This window comes from Micromesistius poutassou (assembly GCF_964030765.1).
Source record: "Micromesistius poutassou genome assembly, chromosome: 22".
Lineage (NCBI taxonomy): Eukaryota > Metazoa > Chordata > Actinopteri > Gadiformes > Gadidae > Micromesistius > Micromesistius poutassou.
In genome coordinates, this window is record NC_140292.1 from 13,396,618 (window position 1) to 13,417,166 (window position 20,549).

Genomic DNA, 20,549 nt, shown 5'->3' on the forward strand with positions numbered 1-20,549 from the left:
TACATCTTTTTTTCCCCTGTAATTTGCACAGCATCACTGCACTAGAATCAACCGTGGCTGGTACCACTTAACATTCACACTTTACACTTGCACTTTACACTTTTCTACACCACATTACTTATTATTAATTATTATCATTGTCTTCGTTTCTCTTGGGATTACTTACTTTATTTTATTATTATTGTTAATTATTGTGATCTATGCTGCTACTTATTTTTACTTATTGTTTACATATTTTCATTTTTACTTATCTTTACTTACTTTCTCTTGTATTGTTGCTGCTATGTGGCTGTTGAGGAACCAAGCGTAAGCCTCTTGTGTACTTAAGATAGAATTAGACTACAATAAGATAATAATAAGGTAATAAAAGTAATTCTGATTCTGATCCACTAGGTGCGTGCGCACCTATCTCCGGATCACAGGCGGGTCGGCAGTGCGCATGCGCTAGCCGCTCCGCTCCCCGCCATCTTTACTGCATGCTTTGTTCATTCTGGAGCTAACAGGGTCGACTAAATCACATTTACACCCCGATATAAACCTCTGAAACCCGCAGCGCGTTCATCCACGACGGTCGTGGACTTGTACCCGGGGTTCAGTCGGTTTCGTGGTTTCCAGTGAGTGAGAGAAGATGGACGACGAGCAGCCCAAGACCTTGTGAGTGTGATTGTTAACATGGCTAGTACTAGGATGTGCCCTGGCACTGTTAACATTAACGTGGTTTGGGTTTGCAATGGACATATGCAGGCCGTGAGAGCACATGTACCGGGACTGATGGTCGCGGTGGTTGTTTGGACGAGAAGGTTGTGTTTGGCCTGACGTTGTGTAATGTTTGTAGCAGGAGCGACGCGGACGTAATGTTAATGTTAACGTGAGCGGAACGGGCTCCTCAGCCTGTATGTGATGCTCCGGGACTCCCCTGTGTAAGCTAGATCGTCCACTCATCCATGTGTTGTGTGTCCCTGTCTCCGTCCAGGTATGTGGGGAACCTGTGCAGGGACGTGACAGAGGCCCTGATCGTGGAGGTTTTCGGCCAGATCGGACCCTGCAAAAGCTGTAAAATGATAGCAGATGTAAGCCGTCCACACTTTGTTGTACCAGAGTAAATAATGACTCATTTGGGTCCCGTCCCGCTGTTCTTACTCCATACCCCGCGTAGCTGTTGGATCTAGGTAGCCGGGCTGATCAATAAAAAATTGACACCCGTATTGTTAGGGTTTCTGGTGAAGGGTGCCCGCAATGTTGGAGAATATAATTGAACTGGGTTGACATGAGTGGGATTCGTAGATTTTATTTTGTATCCACCCCGACAAGATCGCCGTTAGACTATTCATAGCTATACTCCTTGTTTTGAACCTCAAGGGGAAGCCTATGCATGGTCTGGAGGTTGTAAACAACTGCACTGGTTATTTTGGAGCTTGCTTGTGCTCTGACCATCATTTTTATTTACTAAAATACAACAGTAATGTAACTATTACAATTTTGTCTGCCCATTTGGCACTTATTTCCCTAGTAGCAATTACTGGAAGACAGGATTCCTCCTTTGTGCTTTGTTCGCTCACCGTTTCTTTTCCCACCCCTTTCTTTCGGGGGACTATTTCTTGCCCTTCTGAAAGCTACATTATACTTCTGTGTTAATAGCTCCTGTAGGCATACATTGGGTCTCTCTCTCCTCTAATCTGAGTGTATTCGGCTAAAACTGACATCTGGTGATCTTTACAATGTGAAGATGATGTCCCCAACCAGACTGCCATAAATGATCCTGAAAAGACAAATAATCCATCCACGCTGATGTGCAGATACACATTTGGCGAGACGCACTGGCCTGCGGTGGTGGCCTCGGCTGAGCGGTCAATGCAGATGCCCAGGTCATGCTTTCCATGGCTTCATGTAGGAGACCAGGGCATGCCTACAGCTGCCGCTCCATTTAGAGGGCCATACCAGTGTATGCCTACACTGGCTGTTCAATGCCATAGTATAGTAAGGGGTTGTTTGTATAATATGGACCTCTGGGTCGCTCTGAGACCAACTGTGATCAAGGGCTATGCAAATAAACTGGACATGACGAGCTGCTCAATGAAGTGCAAACATGAAAACGCCACCAGAGAGTTTCTGAATGTGTTCTTGCCTTTGCAGATGGCAGGGAACGACCCCTACTGCTTTGTGGAGTTCTATGAGCACAAACACGCTATTGCCGCGCTCACGGCCATGAATGGGCGGAAAATCATGGGGAAGGTAAGCGATTGATTCTACTGGGTGAGTAGGGAGGGAGGCAGACGGAGAGGAAGACCAGTGAATAATCACCTGAGATGTCCCAGCTGACGACACCTTCTTAAGGCTAGCGTGTAGCACCATCCGAACAAATATCACCTCCGTGTTCTTAATTACGATAAAGGATGGGATGGATGATCATGAATATCCCTGATTACGTTCAAGTCACTGAAGTGCTGTTCCATGGAAAATGGAAGTTGGTTGTTTTATACGACAACTTATTTTGAAACGAGTCAATCTTGTACAGTTGCAGTTCGGTCTAGATAAAAAAAACACCTTCATATTCTGTTTGTTTTGTGGTGTCGAACGCATCAATGGGATTCAGTAAAACCATCCATTGCATTTCTATTTTTAATAGCTCAGCCTGTGCACATTATTTGTTTATTTCTTGCTTAAGTCACGTATGGAATATGTTTAACGTGCATTATATTCATAAGTGTCCAACTTTTATATAATAGAATAAGACAGTAGGATGATCATTCATTAGGGTCAATTGGTATTTATTTTATTTTGTTACATTCATAAGCCCTGCTTTACCTAATACTTTCAGAAGGTTAATATTGTTTTATGTATTTAAGACATAATGCAATTGACCAAATAAGATATTGTTTATGTTTTTGTAAACGGCTACAATTGTAAACGGTTTAAATTATGATAGCAGGGCCAGAGTGCATCAAATAATATTAGATCTAATATATTGGAACCTTATTTTAGTAACAAAAAAAATAACAAAATGTACTATTTGGTTGCCTTCGAGAGATTATAACCTTGTAGTGACATTGACTTTAACTGCAGGCTCTCCTTTGATGTGTAGGAATATTAATTTGATCATGCATGCTTTTTACTATTATTGTCTCTTTTCTCTAAGGTTGAGTTTCTACTTTTTTTTTTAATGTTACTCTTCCCACCATTGTTATAGAAGTTATTTGGATATAGAATCCAAATAAGATCAACCTCAATTAAGACCCATTCAGTTGAAAATATTTTATCCTCAACAGGTATTGAAGGACCATTTGAGGAGTATTACAAGTTCGTAAATTTCACTTGTTTGTAAGTCCCTTGCTATTTGGACCTTACTTGCTAGAATTTCCTCAAGTTCTCACAGTGAGCCTCACATCTTCATAGCTATGAGCCAAAGATCATCATTTTCCTCTCTATATACGATCCAGGTTTTTGTTTGAGTTAATGTTCCAAACGGACAAGCCTAAATTACAATGAATACATGAAATATGCCAATAAGAATAGGTGTATTACACAACAAATCTAACCCCAGGGTGTACATGCATACCACCCATTCTTTATAAATGAAGCTCTCAGTCATGTCAAATTGGTTTAGGACAAGCCCCTCTCAGCAGACATGTGGAGCACAGTCTCACTAGACGCCTCTCCCTCCTCTGCACTCCTTCTGTTCCTCTGCAGGAGGTCAAGGTGAACTGGGCGACCACCCCGAGCAACCAGAAGAAAGACACAAGCAGTGAGTGCATAGGGATGTTTTTGTCCAGGTCATGAATTACCTTGTTCAGTTTGAATAGACTCATTGTGACTCCTTCACTTGATGAAGGAGAATATCCACAGTGGACTCTTCTTCGTCGTCGTCGTCGTCGTAGTAGTATAACCGAACATATGGTACATTAGGCATTGTAGGAAATTTTGGACATTGGAGGTTAATCAAAATGCTTTCAAGTTAAAGTTGCAGTGTGTAAGGTTGAGCCCCTTCCGGTTAATAGGAGGGATCCTTTTCGAGTTAAAGACGCTCCATATCAGAGTCCTGTCTACTCCAAGGCAGGCTGGAAGGAAGGCCTGAGGGGAAGGGGCTTTGGCAGGGTCCATAGTAAGATTATTGACAAAGACAGTATCAGTTATAGGATGTGATTTTATTGATAATGTTATTAAAATCACTATCGATCAGCATTGACCACAGATATGTCCGGGTCATTGTGCGCTTTGAGCAAGCTGAAATGTTACTTTAATATCTGCAATCTTTACACCATCCACGATGCAATCTGATCTCAATTCCCCCGTGTTCTAGATCACTTCCATGTGTTTGTTGGAGATCTAAGCCCTGAAATCACCACAGACGACATACGAGCAGCGTTTGCTCCGTTTGGCAGAATATCGTGAGTACATGAAAATATTGATCATCAAGAGATCGCCCTCAACTTCAATTGGCTTGCTTTCCACTTTTCATGGATTGACAAATACTTTTCCTATACTATTCCAATATTAAAGGATAAATAATAATTTTTAAATAAAACTTTTTAATTAAACTATTCTGTTTTGGTGAAAATTATTTGTAAAAGTTGTTCAAGCGGAGATCTATCTTGTGAAAGACATGAAGTCTGCCTCTGATAATACGTCCTTTACCCTGCTCCTGTGAAACCCAATGTGACGTTTTCATGCCCTTTATACCTGTTTCTGTGCTTCTGTATTTCCGCAGTGATGCCAGAGTTGTCAAAGACATGAATACAGGAAACTCCAAAGGCTATGGCTTTGTCTCTTTCTTCAATAAATGGGTATGTGTCTAAAGGATCCAATTAAATATGCATTATTTTAAGTCTGGGATATTTTGCAGTGGATCTTGTTGCTCTCAGTGTTGCTGTCTACAGTGCAACAAATACTTTGTGTATGATACTATCTCGATTGTAATGGATACTATATTGATTGCATAGGATCCATTATAGGTTGTATAACCTTTACACAACACCATTGATGCCACTTTATCCAGTCGACTCCATTGGTCTTTGGCGAGCTACATTTTACACGGTTGTGTGCGTGTGTTTAGGACGCAGAGAACGCCATACAGCAGATGGGCGGCCAGTGGCTCGGTGGGAGGCAGATCAGGACCAACTGGGCCACCAGGAAGCCTGCCGCTCCCAAGGCCAGCCACGAATGTGAGTTTGAGGACAACTTCTTACATATCGATTTCAGGCTGATGGGGGGCCCCCACAGCGGGGTCCTATGATCCATACGATATGAGACTAGAAGAGAGCTCATTGCATTACAGCCGATTTATTAACAATCATTGTTTCATCACATAAACATGGGCGTGGATCTGAAACGGAGTTGAATCTTTGAGCGTAACAATACCTTACTGTATAGACTGAGCATGGGGCAAAGGGAATGCCCATGGCTCCTTCAGCTTTTTGACACGGCTTTGTATTGTGCTTGATGTTGTTGAAACGCAGCCAACACCAAGCACCTGTCGTTCGACGAGGTGGTGAACCAGTCCAGTCTGAGTAACTGCACCGTGTACTGTGGAGGGGTGACCACCGGCCTCACAGGTAGGACCCAGCAGCCCCTCACTCACTGGGAGCCTCCGCTGGCACGCTGCTCCTGACCCCAGCTGTGCTCTGAATACACACTGTAGTGCACCAATACCTTATGGAAGAGGATAAATAAATCCAAAACAGGTCTTTATTATGTGTTTTCAGCAATATGTGTTAAACTGTATTTTTGCCACTGTGCCGCAGTATTATATTTTTTATTTTTTATGTCAGCGTCATCCTGCTACAGTTGCACTTTTTGGAATTGCACTTAAAACATGCACTTTAGGTGAACTTCCTCTTGGCCATGTAGGGACGAGCCGTGAACATATGAATGAATGATGTATGTACTATGTCTTATGTCTGTATTTTTGTGCCTTTAGCTCTTTGGCTTACTATTTTTGTATGGTGTTTGCCTTGTTGTTGTATTGTCGAGCACACTGCAGCAAATTGCTAACAACGTTGAATGGCGATTAAAGTCTTGAATCTTGTTTTCAGAGGACACCATGAAGCAGACGTTCGGGCCCTTCGGTCAGATCATGGAGATCCGAGTTTTCCCAGACAAAGGCTACTCCTTCGTACGGTAGGAGAACTTCAGATGGATGGATGGATTTCTTAGTTTTTCTTAGTTGTTTTTTCCCCAATGTTTAAACAGGCAAACAATATCAAGACACTCTACATACTAAGGCCCAGTCTCATTTCTCTCCCCTTAACAAGAACACTTGCTTTGGGAAAAACAGCACTCCCCCTTGCTCCCTCCTAGTATTGGTGCCCTACCCCTTTGTGGGAATGCGCAAAATCTAGGGTTAGTGCTCAAATCTAGGGGAAGGGGGAGAATTGGGACGGGGCCTAATAATGACTGGTATTTAGGTTATGGATGTTGGTTGAGCTTTTCTGGTGATCCATTATAAAGAATAGTTTCTGTTCATTCTCGAAGTAGTGCTTGTGATGTGGTGCAATTCCATGGTAACTTTGCCTGCTCTACAAACCACCTTTTTTTGTTTTATCATTTGTTACTGAACGTTTGGGGTATCCTACTTCAGTGTGCCTTAACTGAAGGTTTAGTGGGTCTTGTTCCCACTGGGAGCACTCACACCGGCCGTACAGCCGCACTGTAACACCCAGCAGTGCTCCAAACCCTTCTCCATCACCAGGCATCCCATTGAACTGTCTTCTGACGCGCTGTTGGTCCGGTCTCCTAGGTTCAACTCCCATGAAGAGGCGGCCCACGCCATCGTGTCTGTGAACGGCACGTCCGTGGAGGGCTATGTGGTGAAGTGCTACTGGGGCAAGGAGACCCCCGACATGATGAGCAGCCCCATGCAGCAGGTGCAGTGTACCCCCCATAACCTCCCCCACCGCTGAACACCACAAGTAGACCATACACATCCTTATCCTTATCTTTTGCCTGTCCCAAAATGGATTTTTTTGTCTGCCGTGAGACAAGAGATAATTACTTGTGCATGCAGGCTCTGTACTAAGCCCATTATGCTCGTGTATATGCGGATAAAAATAGAACTGGCATGGATTGGAAATCCATTTTGATGTGTCCTTATGTTTGAACAATTATTAAAGTCTCAGTGTGTGAGACGGAGCTCCTTCCTGTTAGTGGGCTGGAGGCGTCCAGACTCGTAACCAACGTGACGGCAGAGTGGTTTCCACTCTTCACTGGCTGTGTGACTTGTAAACAAAGGGCGGTACAGGTGGGCAGCATTGAGCATTCCTGGATGATACCAGTTACAGGATGTGTTTTTTAATGATAACATTAAAAAACAAGTCACTATCGGTCCACATGTCTTGACATTTTAGAGCACTGTATTCCTTTAGAGCAGGGGTTCTCAAACTATATGGGGCCGGGGACCCCTCATAGGGCAAAACATTTTTCAAGGACCCCTCATAACCGTGACACAAATGTAATCATATAGGCTCTTATCTATTTGTTCTGTTAGATGCTTTTGAACTCTTTTATGCTTCAAACATTCAGTGCTAATACTACAATGGTGTTAAATAGTAATTGTATTGCATTTTGGCATAACTTAACAATATGTAGATTTTTAAAATATTAACTGTTGGAACACAATGTAACTAGTGCAACATCAACTTTTTGATAATCAAAGTAGTGTTAACAGACAATAAAAACACTGCTACAAGGTGACACTAATCCTTACTCTTAAAACAGAAAGGTTTTTATTTATTTATTCTTCACATATTTTGTAGCAAACTCTTCACGGACCCCCTGGCAATGCGCCACGGACCCCACTTTGAGAACCACTGCTTTAGAGGAGTGAGACAGTGAGGGCCCCTCTGTGATTGGCCCCTGTGTGATTGTCCCCTGTGTTCCCTCAGAAGAACAAGGTGGGCTTCCCGGTGCAGCAGTACGGCGGGGTTGGGGGCCAGTGGGGCCAGTGGTACGGCAACACCCAGCAGGTGGGCCAGCAGGTGGGCCAGTACGTGGCCAGCGGCTGGCAGATGCCCTCCTACGGGGTCTACGGGCAGCCCTGGAACCAGCAGGGCTACAGGTGAGCTGCCTCCTGCTGCTTATGTTACATTTACAGTGAGGGCGTTTAGCAGACGCTTTTATCCAAAGCAACTTACCATAAGTCCATTTGTCAGAAGAAAGAATCAATACATCGCCGTCGGTACAGTCATGATTAGGGATCGACCGATAAGGATTTTTTAGGGCCGATACACGTAAAAAAACGCAAATATCGGCCGATAATAAACATGACTGGTCGATCACTAGTCATGATGTTCATAGAACCAAGTGCCAAGCACTTCCAATGACTAGGTTAACCCATTCCCCGTATACAACAACGATAGCTAGGATAAGATGCTACAACATGCTAAGTACTATTTTTAAGTCCAAGGAAATGCAACATGCAATTAATGCGACCGTGTTTTGTGTTGACTCCCCTTCATGACTTTGGCTCCCTGGCTGCAGCTGTGATGAGACTTAATTAAGGAGATGGGGAAATAGGAGGCTACAGTAGTATCACATCAATTTAAAACAATAAGAACTACAAAACCAACGCTTTTTTATTTGTTATATTAATTGAATCCTAATCACAAATGATGATGATAAAAAAAAATCAACAAAATAAGAAACTATTTGTGTATGACATGGGTGAATGTTGGGCAATATTGTAAAGCTCTCTGAGTGGCCACTGGTCAGAATAGTGGATACATGCAGTCCATTTACAACGTGTGTGTGTGTGTGTGTGTGTGTGTGTGTGTGTGTGTGTGTGTGTGTGTGTGTGTGTGTGTGTGTGTGTGTGTGTGTGTGTGTGTGTGTGTGTGTGTGTGTGTGTGTGTCGCTCCACAGCGGTCTGCACGCGGGCGCCGGCTGGACTGGCGTGGGCGCCGTGGGCGACGCCGGCATGGGCGAACCGGGACAGGGGATGAACGGAGCGGTTTTAGCCAACCAGACGGGCATGAGCACGGCCGGCTACCACCCCCACTGATGGGCGGGCCAGCGGGCGTGGCCGCCGTCACCCGGACGCTACCTGAAGATGCAATACTGAGGACAAAGAGGGGCGGGTCGTATGTGTGCGCCATCATTACAGCACACGGGATTATTAATCTATAACGGGGAGGGGGGGAGGGGCCTAGGCCACCTCATACACTTACACAAGTCTGTACATTTTAGGTGGATGAAAGGTGTGTGTGTGTGTGTGTGTGTGTGTGTGTGTGTGTGTGTGTGTGTGTGTGTGTGTGTGTGTGTGTGTGTGTGTGTGTGTGTGTGTGTGTGTGTGTGTGTGTGTGTGTGTGTGTGTGTGTGTGTGTGTAAATTCTATTAACAAGAAAAATGCCCGCTCATGTGGGACCCCAGAAAGGTCTACAGCGTTTTTATTTTGTTACTGATAAAGATATTAGGAGTTACTTCTGTTTGTCTGGATGGATTTCACATATTAGGTTTGACACTTTCGTGTTTTGTCCAATTTAAGAATAAATATAAGCAATGCTACAATGGAATGACATGAAACAAGATATTTTTGTTCAGGAAAGATGGATGAAATGAAAGTCCTATTTTTCTTATTAGATTTTCAATATCAAATGACTTGCAGGGACGTCTGCCGTGGTTCTTACGTTAAAAGGCAGACAAAACGTTGCACAAATTATATGACTCTTGCTTACTTTTACAGGACAATTAGCTGTTGCAAATTCAGGATCTCCTCTAATCCTTTTGCATTCCTTTCACCTTTCTCTAAATATCGCTGTTATTTAACACAAACGTGACTCAGTCTTTCGGTTCTACTGAAGCTGGATCGACATTTTGACAAATGTTTCAAGAAAGCTTGCCTACTCTTTGACGAAAGGGTTGATGTTAATGCAGTTTGTGTTTAATGTGAGATTGTATAAATGTCACCAGGAGATGTTTTGTCCACATCTGTTGTACATTTAGTGAAGGGGGCAGGGTGGCATTAGATACTGTGCCAAGTGTCCCCAATGGAAAATGACATGGCTTTGGTTATTTTATGTATTTAAGTGCACTTTCATGACCCGTATTAATGAAAAGGATTACATTTTGTGTGCATTGAGCCCCCATTCTGTTTTAGATGTAATTTGAAGATCGATTTATTTTCTTTTTTTATATATAATCATCAAAAAACAATGCAGTGCCTGAGAATTATTTCAGATTTCTTCCTTTGACAACAGAAACCATATCAGTACCACATAGGTTCTGCTTTGTTCCATTAAAATACCGATGCTTAAAACATGAAAGTTCATCTCATTATTTAACAGTGCAGAACCACTAGCACTATAAACATTAATAGTGCATTTTTGTGACCTAATTTTGTTTAAATATATATATATATATATATATGACTGCATCCTGTGTATATATAATATAAAATAACACTTTCCAACACAGGTTCAATTAGTTTCAATTAACATTCTATTATATTATAAGGTAAACATCGTTCTATTGAATATCTGCGACGAGGTGATTTTGAAGAGCAGTAAGACCGCCCCTCGGTCACGTGATCATCTCGCTAGCCAATCACCACCGTCGTTACAGGCGCAGTGCAGCCGTGGGAATGTAAGGAGGAATGGCGCCGGTCGAGAGCGGATCACTGAATTGGACCATACAGAAGCTCCCCGCATCTGGTTGAATCTCCAGCAGTATAATCCAACCTGCCGTCTGACAGGGACGAGGTAGAAAGTTTTATCCGATATTTTTTAGCACGAACACAGCAATCACTTGCAACGTAATGCAACATGAAAGTACAGGTAACAGTTCACAGTTATAATAGTTTGCTATGAACCATATGTAACTGCATCTTAACCCTAGACACCTTTGCATTCTCTAGTGTTTGAGTTACGTTAACAGACTCCTATGTTACTAAACGGATCAGCAGGTACAAATGGATCCGGAACTGACCGTCAGCTCCTCGCCCGCCAGAGCGCACCCCTCCTCCGCCTCCCAGCCCATCGAGCCCAGCCCAGCGGCCCGGCCCAGGGACGGCAGGAAGGGCGGCCACAGCACCCCCTCCACCCCGGCCTTCCTCTCCAACCTGGGCAAGGCCACACTCCGGGGTATTCGCAAATGCCCCCAATGCGGCGTCTATAACGGCACCCGCGGGCTCAGCTGCAAGAACAAGGCGTGCGGGGTGACCCTGAGGGACGGATCCACGGGTGAGAGGAGCGGACACAAGAAGGTAGTGCTGGAGGTGGTGAGGGTGGTCCTGGATGCGGGAGAGCGGGACACCGTTTCGGGAGAGGAGACCGAGGAGGAGGCGGCGGCGGGAGGAGGAGGAGGGGCACAGGTGTTCTCCGTGTGTCAGAAGGGGCGGGGTTCAGCGCCTGTGCAGCTGGGCTTCGTGGAGCTGGTCCCCACCGACACCGCCATAGCCACCGGCGAGGGCGCCACCCTGCTCACCCGGATCAACCTCGGCCGCTGCTTCCTGCCCTCCTGCCGGCAGCAAGGTCAGAGGACAAACGCCGTGATCCCGTCGGGGCGGTTGACGGGCGACGACGGGACCTTGCGGGGGGGGCCGGATTCCTCGGACACCAACAACAACGTGTGCGTCCACGTCAAGCAGGCCATGGAGTGCCAGAGCCTGGCCAGCCCCCTGGCCCTGAAGAGCGCCGTGCTGGAGGGGCTGCTGCTGCCCGCCGAGGTGCGGGACGAGCTCTGGAGGTTGGCCACCGAGACCCGGGGCCCGCTGGTGCAGCGGGTGTCCGCCGACAGGCTGGTGGTGAAGTGCCACTCGGACCCCAACCACCCGCTGGGCCTGCTGCACCTGACGGTGGGCGCGGCGGCGGCGGCGGCCAACGGCCCCAGCAGCGCGGGGAAGAGCAGAGACGGATGTGTAGCGCAGCAGGACGAGGCCTTTCACTGTAGCTGTCAGCTCGGCGCTAGGAAAGGCAAGGGGGCGTCCTCTCAGGCCCAGCTGGGCTCGGCGGGGGGGCCCGAGCCCTGTGTCCACTTCTACGCCTGCGTGTGCGCCCTCGCCAGCGACGAGCAGCTGGCCTCCGACTATCACGCGTTCATCAACTACACGCCCAGAGGTACCGGGGCCCGCCCGGCCGCGCCTTATTGTTCCTCTCTAATGCACTGATGCGATGCACCGGGTCTCCTGGTTCTCAAGTGTGTGTGTGTGTGTGTGTGTGTGTGTGTGCGTGTGTGTGTGTGTGTGTTGTGTGTGTGTTCAGGTATAGGCGAGTCCTCACGGAGGGTGAGCAGCAGGAGTCACTGCGGCGCGGCGGGGAAGGCGTCGCTGACACACCACGAGCCAATCGGCGCTCTCCACAAACGCAAGCGGCTCCGCCCGGACGACGCCCTCGGTTAGAGCGGAGCCCTTCTCCCTCCGGAGCGCCGCGCCGGCGCTCCTACGCTGCCACTGAATGAACACCTCTGTGCCGTCGCTCTCCTGTCTCCTGTCTCCCCTCCGTCTCCCGTCTGTATCTCTCACCTTCTCCTCTTCAACCGCTCATGGACTCATCCTCCTTCTCCTTCTTCTTCTTCTTCTTCTTCCTCCTCCTCTGCCAGCCCTCTCGGAGGCCCCTCCTGCGGGGGCCGGGGGCGTGGGGCCCGCCCCCGTCTCCCAGAGGAAACCTGCTCAGAGGAAAATACAGTGCGCCAGTGGCCACAAAAGCACAGGTGCGCCACCTCTCTGCGCCTTGGCTCCCCCCCCCCCCCCCCCCCCCGCCCCGCCCCCCCCCCCCCTCCCTCCCCCTGCTCTGTCGCTGTCTAACACCTTCACCCGTCTCCCCCTGCTTAAGCTCAAGGTGTGAGGCGGATGCGCCACAGATATGTCTAATTATGACCTCACAAGGGGCGTGTCCACCCCTGTCTCTGACGGCTGCGTGACGTCTGCTGCGTCCTACCACCGCACCCGTCAGAGCACTGGGAGGTTACGGCCGTCGTGGAACTCCCTCTTGTGATGTCACAAATGGATCGATTTTAGAAATGGCTTGTAACGGCAGAGCGGCCCTCCACCGGGGGGGGGAAACAGGGCCTCTTAACTTCTATCTTGTCTGCACCTTTTGAACTCCGTGTTCTGCATCAAGTCCAGGGTCTATGGGCGAGTGTCGTTCTGTCGCACTATTGAAGTGTGTGTGTGTGTGTGTGTGTGTGTGTGTGTGTGTGTGTGTGTGTGTGTGTGTGTGTGTGTGTGTGTGTGTGTGTGTGTGTGTGTGTGTGTGTGTGTGTGTGTGTGTGTCCAGGCAGTTCCCAGGTGGTGGATGAGAACACGGTGGCGATGGGCTTCCATCAGTGGCTGGCCAGCGTGACCGAGAGGATCCACCAGACCATGCACTACCAGTGTGACGGTGAGCTCACTACATAACTCCTGCACTACCAGTGTGACGGTGAGCTCCATGCCCTACGCACTAAGGTTGCTACACTAAGCCCAATCTGCTCACAGATGAGACAAAAAAAAGCTGAATTTATTTAAATAAATGCACCTTTTTGTTAATCTATTATGTTATTATTATAAAAATGCATATGAAACCATAAACCATCGTCTTTAATCAAAGAAAACACTAGTGTCACTAGCCGCGCAAGATGGCATCGTACCTTTGAGCCATTAGACCTGAACACACCATCCTCATCGTCCAGGAAACACGTTTCTGAATTGATATCCACGAAATACTTCCTGCCTTCTGCCTCATGTCGGCCAACAACCAATAGGAGCCCTTGTCTCAGGAGATGGAGGCGGGACAGGACCGGAGCTCTCCCTCTAACGCCCCCATGTGGTCCCCCCCCCCCCCCCCCCCACAGGGAGGCCGGAGCCCCTGCTCTACCACATCCCCCAGGAGTTCTTCCAGGCCCTGCAGCACCGCCTCTCCTTGGGCTCCAAGAAGAGGAGACTGCCCAACACGACCACAGGTGGGGCCGCCGCCACGGCAACCCAATCACAGACCGCCCAATCACAGACCCCGCCCTAACCACCGGACCACTGCATGAGGCCGTGATGAGGCAGCGAGCCACTCATGTTTTTACAATTCAGGGGATTTTGCATTCATTCAAACACTGAGGGCGGAGTCAGCCAGCGGGTCAGGAGCAGTCAGGGTGAGGCGTCTCGCTCAGGGACACCTCCGCACTCTAGGAGGAGGAGCCGGGGATCGAACTAGCAACCTTCCGGTTAGCAGTCCACCCGCTCTACCTCCTGAGCTACTCTCGCCCCCCCCCCTTGTTTTTGAATGTGTTGGGGCCGGTAGGAGGAAGGGGAGGGCGTTCATGTGATGCCTCGGGATCCTGTGGTCTCTGAGCCCTTCAAAGTGCTGGCGGTAAGGTCTGAGAGTAAACAACAGAGAGAGTAAACAACAACAAAAACCTCTAAAGTAAACACAACATAAACGTCCCCTCCCTCTCTGCTCCCTGCCTTTTGTTTCTCCACCGTTGAGCAGTGTTGCATTCACACTATGATTGACAGGCAAGATGTATTCCCATAGCCAATCAAGATAAGAGATGCCCTGCTTGGTCAGAAAAGAGCCTGGAGTGGTCTAAAATATAAGTGGTCTCATTAGAGGCAGGTGTGGTCGACAGATTCTCTCGCAGCTCATTTCACTCACCGAGAGCTGATGGATGTCTGTGGCATCTCTTATCAATCACTCAAATATATATCAGAGCTTTTGAACTTGCCTAAAGCAACCTTTAAACGGTATGACTGAAGGTCTGGAGGTCATTCTTTGTGAACATGAGTCTTTCCTCTGCTGCCTAGCCGTGGTGAGGACTGAGCTGCCCCTGGGCTCCTACTCCAAGTACTCGTGGCACATCACCAGCCTGCTGCAGCTCAAACAGATCTTCGACACCCCGGAGGTGAGCGCAGTCACGCTTCTTTCTCCACCGTGGTTTTAATAAATCAATACAGATACTTCATTGACACTTTTATTGACACCAGCGCTGGAAGCTTGTTCAATATCAACTTTTATAATCAATTTAAATTGACATTTACCACAAAGATAACACATTGTTTGACACTGTATTGTTGGGCTACAAGCTCTACAGTCATAATAATATGTGGTTGAGATATTATCAACTGGAAAAACGACAGTGCTGAACAGAATTTCATATTTTGGGTTAAAACAACAAATCCTATAAACCTCAAATGGACACATTTTGCATCAAATGATTAAATCAGAACATTGTGATCCATCACTGTGATGTATCACACCGTCTGTCTGTCTGTCTGTCTGTCTGTCTGTCTGTGGACCAGCTGCCTCTGGAGCTGACCCAGAGCTTCGTGAGGAACATCGACGGCTCCTACTCGCCGTTCCGCTGCCCCGACCCGCCCTGTGAACCGGAGGCGGTCGCCATGGGTTACCGGACGGACAAACCCCAGGTCATACGGCCGCTGGAGCTGCGCACCTTCCTCAAAGTCGGTGAGCAGCACCCACGCCTCTGACCTCTCTGCCCTCTGCGTGCCTCGTCACAGGTCATGTCATGTTGTGTCCGGTACGTTGATGTGTCATCAGATCCATCGTTAACTTGATTCACTAGGAGGTGCAGTGGGTGGGTTTTGGTGGCATCTAGCAGTGAGGTTGCAGATTACAACCAACTGTATATTTATTCAAAGGGGTCATTCTCAGTTTACGCACACACAACAATTCACACGACAAGTTCACACGATTCTACACAAATTAAAACTCATTTAGGATTATTATACTCGGTAACACTTTACAATAACCATAGTTTATAAATGGTAAATAGACCATTTATAAATGGTTAATAGACCATTTATAATGATAGTTAAATATTAATAAATGGTCTATTTACCATTTATGATTGGTCTTGCTGTTTATAAATGATGATTAAACATTAGTAAACTTAGTAAACTATCTGTTTACCTATTATAAATGGTCTATTTAACCATTTATAAATGGTCTATTTACCATTATAATTGGTCTATAAGCTGTTAACCATTTATAAATGGTCTATTAACCATTTATAAATGGTCTATTTACCATTTATAAACTATGGTTATTGTAAAGTGTTACCTTATACTCCAGTTCGGCCGAGTCCGTTCCACTGAAAGACACTCAAATCTAAACACTGCGCATTTAAAAACAAAAACAAAGGAAGTGCCGCCCTGAGGTGGGTGAGAGAGAGTAGGACTTGAGACAGAATAGATTGTGACTGGCTAATATGTAACCAGCGGTTGTCACGGTGACGATCCAGCGAGCAGTCAGGAACACACCAGAACAGAGAGCAGCCTGGAGCACCCCTCTGACCCCCCCCCCCCGCTGCGGTCCCCTCCTCCAGGGACCTGGGCCGAGGACCAGAAGGAGGCCACGCCGTTCCTCATCGAGTGGACCCCCGACCTCCTCCCGCGGTCCCGCCTCGGGGAGCTGCGCATCGGCTTTGAGTTCGGCCACCAGCAGAGCGGCCAATCGGAACACGGGGTGTGTGAGGGAGGCGGGGCCGCGAGGGCGGCCGGGACCGGGCGCAACAAGCCGTCTGCGGAGCACGGCGGGGCGCACACTCTGGAGATCCTGCAGGTCGTTGGGTAGACCCGAGGGAACCTCCACATAGACGGTGTTCCACCTCATTCAGTGGCTGTTGTCGGGGGGTGAAGGTCCATCATCAACTGTAGTGTGGCGCTGTGGCTGTGATGGTCCAATCATTGACTTTTACTGAAATCATGAATTGACTCGTGGATAAACAACAGCTGTTTATATTGCATTGTCCAAATGTCTTTACATGAGCATTTTGACCCGTTTCTGTTTTCGTTAAGTAACAACTTTCAGAGGTGAATTTATAATTTCCTTTTCACCTATCGAGCCGAATGTTTACGGTCTGAAGTCCACCGCCAGATGGCGCCATAACCTCACAGTGGGTTTAAAACGTACTGTGGAGAACAGTCAAGCAATGGTGTAGAATATGAATCTAGAATATAATCTAAAATAGGCTGTAAAAAATATATATCCAGGTAATGCTAAGCTAATACATTATGTACACCAACGCTGTGTGGAGGTCTTGGTTTTCATAACACTCGTTTTATTCCTGTGGTTAAAATCAGAGTTTACTTAATCAAAACTCAACACACCACAACAACATTGTAAGTGCACCAAACTATGAAAAAAAAAGTGATACCTTATGCCGTTGAATTAAAGCAGTTTTTTGAGTTTCTTTCTCACTGTAACCAAGTCTCTTATACAAACATTGTAGTTCTCAAGTTTCCAATGTTGTTGAGAAGGAGGGAGAGAGAAAGAGACAAGGATTCCTAACAAACAAAGATATTTGTTATAATTGTGTGTTAAGCACAGGTCACTAAAGCGTCTCCCATAATAACAGAAGGTTATGCTGGTCCTTCTGGTTGGATCAGTAGTAAAGGCCACACACACACACACACACACACACACACACACACACACACACACACACACACACACACACACAGGTCCTGTCCCGTGGTAGAGCAGAACCTGCCAGATGAAGACTCTCACCAGTGCCGTCCTGAAGCAGGACGGCCCACATGAGCTGTGCACCAGGCTGGTTGTAACGTTGAGGGGATTGGAGGAGCAAAGAAGGAGTTAATAATGACGTATAATTATGTTAATTAAAGAATGCAGTTCATAGTAAAATGTGATTATTGAACCCAACAGCCTTCTGGTTGGCAGTCCAACGCCCCCTCACTTTACTGTCCTACCCTGAAGATGAAATAAACAGGGAAAATACATTGGGCCCCGCCACAGTTTGTAGGGGTCTTTGTGGGCGGTAGGGGCCAGTGGGCGGCCCTGAAGGACTCAGGCCCCCGGGTACGGGGCCACAGTTCATCTAAGGGCCCCTGGGCTCCTGCCAAACCAGGGGATATTAGAGGACATTTAAATCATCGCTGTACTAAACACGGCATTTCCTGTTCTGAAAGAAAAAATAAAATGGTTCCGTGCCTGCCCGCCTGTAATCTGAAATGTTAAATGATACGTGTACAGCCAATGAAACACACACACACACACACACACACACACACACACAGTAATGTAATCCCCTTGTCGAGCCTGAAAGCAATGGGGGATGAAGCTGATGAACCTGGCAACCCGTGCCGTATAGTGTGCCAGACTCCCCGGCGGTCTGACGGTACACGTCACCATGGCGCTGGGGGCTCCCGACAGAACAAACCGTCCCGCGGCGACAACACCTGAACCCCGACGACCGCAGGAGGACACACACGTCTCCCACCACGAGAGAAAGACATCTGATGGAAGTACAAAAACAAACGGAGTGTTCCTACACTGAACCTGCGCGGAGAGCAGGGAGCAGAGAACGGGTCTGACGTCACGTCTGAGACGTACGGCAGCAAACGCAAACACCACTTACTGCGCTGACCCGTGACCCCGCCTGTAGTCCCTGCAGTCAGCCAATAGAATCCCCCCGTCGGCCCTCTCTCCCGTCGTTTCTCCTTGACGAGACGGATGATGAAGCGGTCCAAGCGATGATGACGTTTGTATAGAGAGGAGTGAACAGAACGGCTTCACCTCAGCGCGTCTCCCCCGTACAGCCGCCTGTCAGCAGCCACGTCAGGACCCCTCACCGCTGTGGAGGTTAATAAAACGTCCTGCGTGGCGTCTCAGGACGGGAATTTATTGCGCTTTTTATTTTGTTTTATGTCAAAGCGGCTTGGCACTGTATTGTAGCGCGTGGAAATCACCATACTTATTACACTGTAACCACATTACGTTATGTGTCACCACACACACACAAACACACACACACACACACACACACACACACACACACACACACACACACACACACACACACACACACGCTCACAGACAGAGTCATTTATCTCCTCTTCTGCTATCTCTCTTCATCTGTGTGTCTGTATCTGCCCTGTGATTGGTGGGCTGAGTGGACTCATCACATGATCCATCACGGGCCGAGTCGTAGCCCGAGGAAACACAGGGGGCGATTATGGTCATAAATAATAATGGGGAGGGGGGGGGGGGGGGGGAGCATCTGGCCCCATGACTGCTACCCCCCCCCCCCCCCTCACAGCTCATTTAAAACTGAGTGTGTGTGTGTGTGTGTGTATGTTTGCGTGTGTAAGAATTTGTTTGTGTGTGTGTGTGTGTGTGTTCATGTGTGTATATGTTCATGTGTGTAACAATGTGTTCGTGTGTGTGTATGTTTGTCTGTGTAGTCATCAGCCTGGTAGACCCCCCCACATATACACACACACCCAAACACACACACACACACACACACACACACACACACACATACAGACACACAAACCTACACACACACACACACACACACACACACACACACCCGAACACACACCCAAACACATACACACACACACACACACACACTATCCTACCCTCCACCGGGGGGTATATTGGATTGATGTGTGCCTGTAGTGTCTGTCCGTTAAGGCCCCCGTTGCACCCCTCACCGTCCCGGGACGGAGGGGTCCTTCTCCGTCCTGCTCAGGGTCTGCTCCTTCATCAGTAAAGGTCCCGTGACGCGCCACCAGGTGTGGTGTGATTGGCCGTTACATGCTGTTTTGGAAATCTGCCCCTTATGACATCGCAGGTGGGCGTGTCCACCTGGATGTGTGACAGATAGATGAATAGATGAGCAACGTTCGCTACGGTCCACTGGGTAGGCTGGCAGGCTGACAGAATCTATCCAGCGCACATCTAGGTGGACACGCCCACTTGTGATGTCACAAGGGGCAGATTTCCAAAACGGCTCGTAACGGCTCATCACGCCACACCTGGTGGCACGTCACGGGACCTTTAAGAGCCTCACCCTGCCCTCTGGGGTGATTTGTGTTTACTGTGATTACTGTCCTGTACTGTGGCCTGTGAAGACTGGAGCTGGGATTAACACGACACTAATGAACTAATGAAACACAATGTGGCGTGTGTGTGTGTGTGTGTGTGTGTGTGTGTGTGTGTGTGTGTGTGTGTGTGTGTGTGTGTGTGTGTGTGTGTGTGTGTGTGTGTGTGTGTGTGTGAGGAGCAAGACAAAGGCAGTAGCAGTAGTGGGAGGATGAGTGTGTGTGTGTGTGTGTGTGTGTGTGTGTGTCCTGGCTGAGGGGAGGGCGTATTGTTAATGGTGTGTGAGGTGTATTACCTTACCCCCTCCAGACTGAACTCATTAAATAAACATTGCTGTGTCACATCGCTCAGCCCACACACACACACACACACACACACACACACACACACACACACACACACACACACACAGCAGGCCTATGTGTGAGCGTGTGTGTGTGTGTGTGTGTGGGGGGGGAATGACAGAGACTGGAGAAGAGGAAGTTAGTCTGGAAAATAATGGATGGACTTTAGGTTTCTGACTGACAACTGTTGAATAGTCTACAAGTGATTGTGATTGGACCGTTGCAATAGGTAAACGGGTGTCTCATTGGTCGACGTCAGGGCAGAGCCCCGACCGAGTGACAGGGAAGGAGGGAGCTGTCTGATGAGAACCATAAACGATGGAGCGGGAGAACCGCGCTGAAGACGTTCTGCAGAACCCTCCTGTCACCAGGTCCTCCAGAACGCCCTCTAGTATCTCTCCATCACCTCCCCCAGCCCTCAGTCAGCCTCTCT

General features: G+C 47.8%; 2 protein-coding genes across 5 annotated transcripts; both read left to right on the plus strand.

Moving 5' to 3' along the window:
• The first annotated feature begins 391 nt into the window (after window positions 1-391).
• LOC311367874 (cytotoxic granule associated RNA binding protein TIA1-like) lies at window positions 392-10,247 on the plus strand. Of its 2 annotated transcripts, none has more exons than XM_084486725.1 (12): window positions 392-654; window positions 974-1,070; window positions 2,134-2,232; window positions 3,688-3,742; window positions 4,298-4,385; window positions 4,706-4,781; window positions 5,051-5,159; window positions 5,454-5,549; window positions 6,030-6,114; window positions 6,734-6,860; window positions 7,881-8,050; window positions 8,854-10,247. In XM_084486725.1, exons 1-12 carry the CDS (start codon window positions 629-631, stop codon window positions 8,990-8,992), a joined length of 1,167 nt encoding a protein of 388 aa, XP_084342851.1. In that variant the 5' UTR covers window positions 392-628; the 3' UTR covers window positions 8,993-10,247. The 2 variants fall into 2 exon arrangements, with proteins under 2 accessions (XP_084342851.1, XP_084342850.1); XM_084486724.1 differs by having other exon boundaries at window positions 458-654; window positions 7,878-8,050.
• Window positions 10,248-10,552: 305 nt separating this feature from the next.
• On the plus strand, window positions 10,553-17,072 carry cUnh2orf42 (chromosome Un C2orf42 homolog). Of its 3 annotated transcripts, XM_084486719.1 has the most exons (9): window positions 10,587-10,763; window positions 10,889-12,044; window positions 12,189-12,320; window positions 12,526-12,636; window positions 13,203-13,307; window positions 13,759-13,866; window positions 14,702-14,799; window positions 15,197-15,362; window positions 16,243-17,072. In XM_084486719.1, the coding sequence occupies exons 1-9, from the start codon at window positions 10,752-10,754 to the stop codon at window positions 16,488-16,490; spliced, it is 2,136 nt and encodes a 711-aa protein (XP_084342845.1). In that variant the 5' UTR covers window positions 10,587-10,751; the 3' UTR covers window positions 16,491-17,072. The 3 variants fall into 3 exon arrangements, with proteins under 3 accessions (XP_084342844.1, XP_084342845.1, XP_084342843.1); XM_084486718.1 differs by lacking the exon at window positions 12,526-12,636 and having other exon boundaries at window positions 10,553-10,688; XM_084486717.1 differs by lacking the exon at window positions 12,526-12,636.
• Window positions 17,073-20,549: the final 3,477 nt, after the last annotated feature.

Coding starts and splice junctions, on each gene's coding strand:
- LOC311367874 (XM_084486724.1), top strand. CDS start 629: ATGGACGACGAGCAGCCCAAGACCTT. Junction 3,743..4,297: donor CCAGAAGAAAGACACAAGCA/GTGAGTGCATAG, acceptor CCCGTGTTCTAG/ATCACTTCCATGTGTTTGTT. Junction 4,386..4,705: donor GCTCCGTTTGGCAGAATATC/GTGAGTACATGA, acceptor GTATTTCCGCAG/TGATGCCAGAGTTGTCAAAG.
- cUnh2orf42 (XM_084486719.1), top strand. Junction 12,321..12,525: donor CCGCCCGGACGACGCCCTCG/GTTAGAGCGGAG, acceptor CTCCTCTGCCAG/CCCTCTCGGAGGCCCCTCCT. Junction 15,363..16,242: donor GCGCACCTTCCTCAAAGTCG/GTGAGCAGCACC, acceptor CCCCTCCTCCAG/GGACCTGGGCCGAGGACCAG.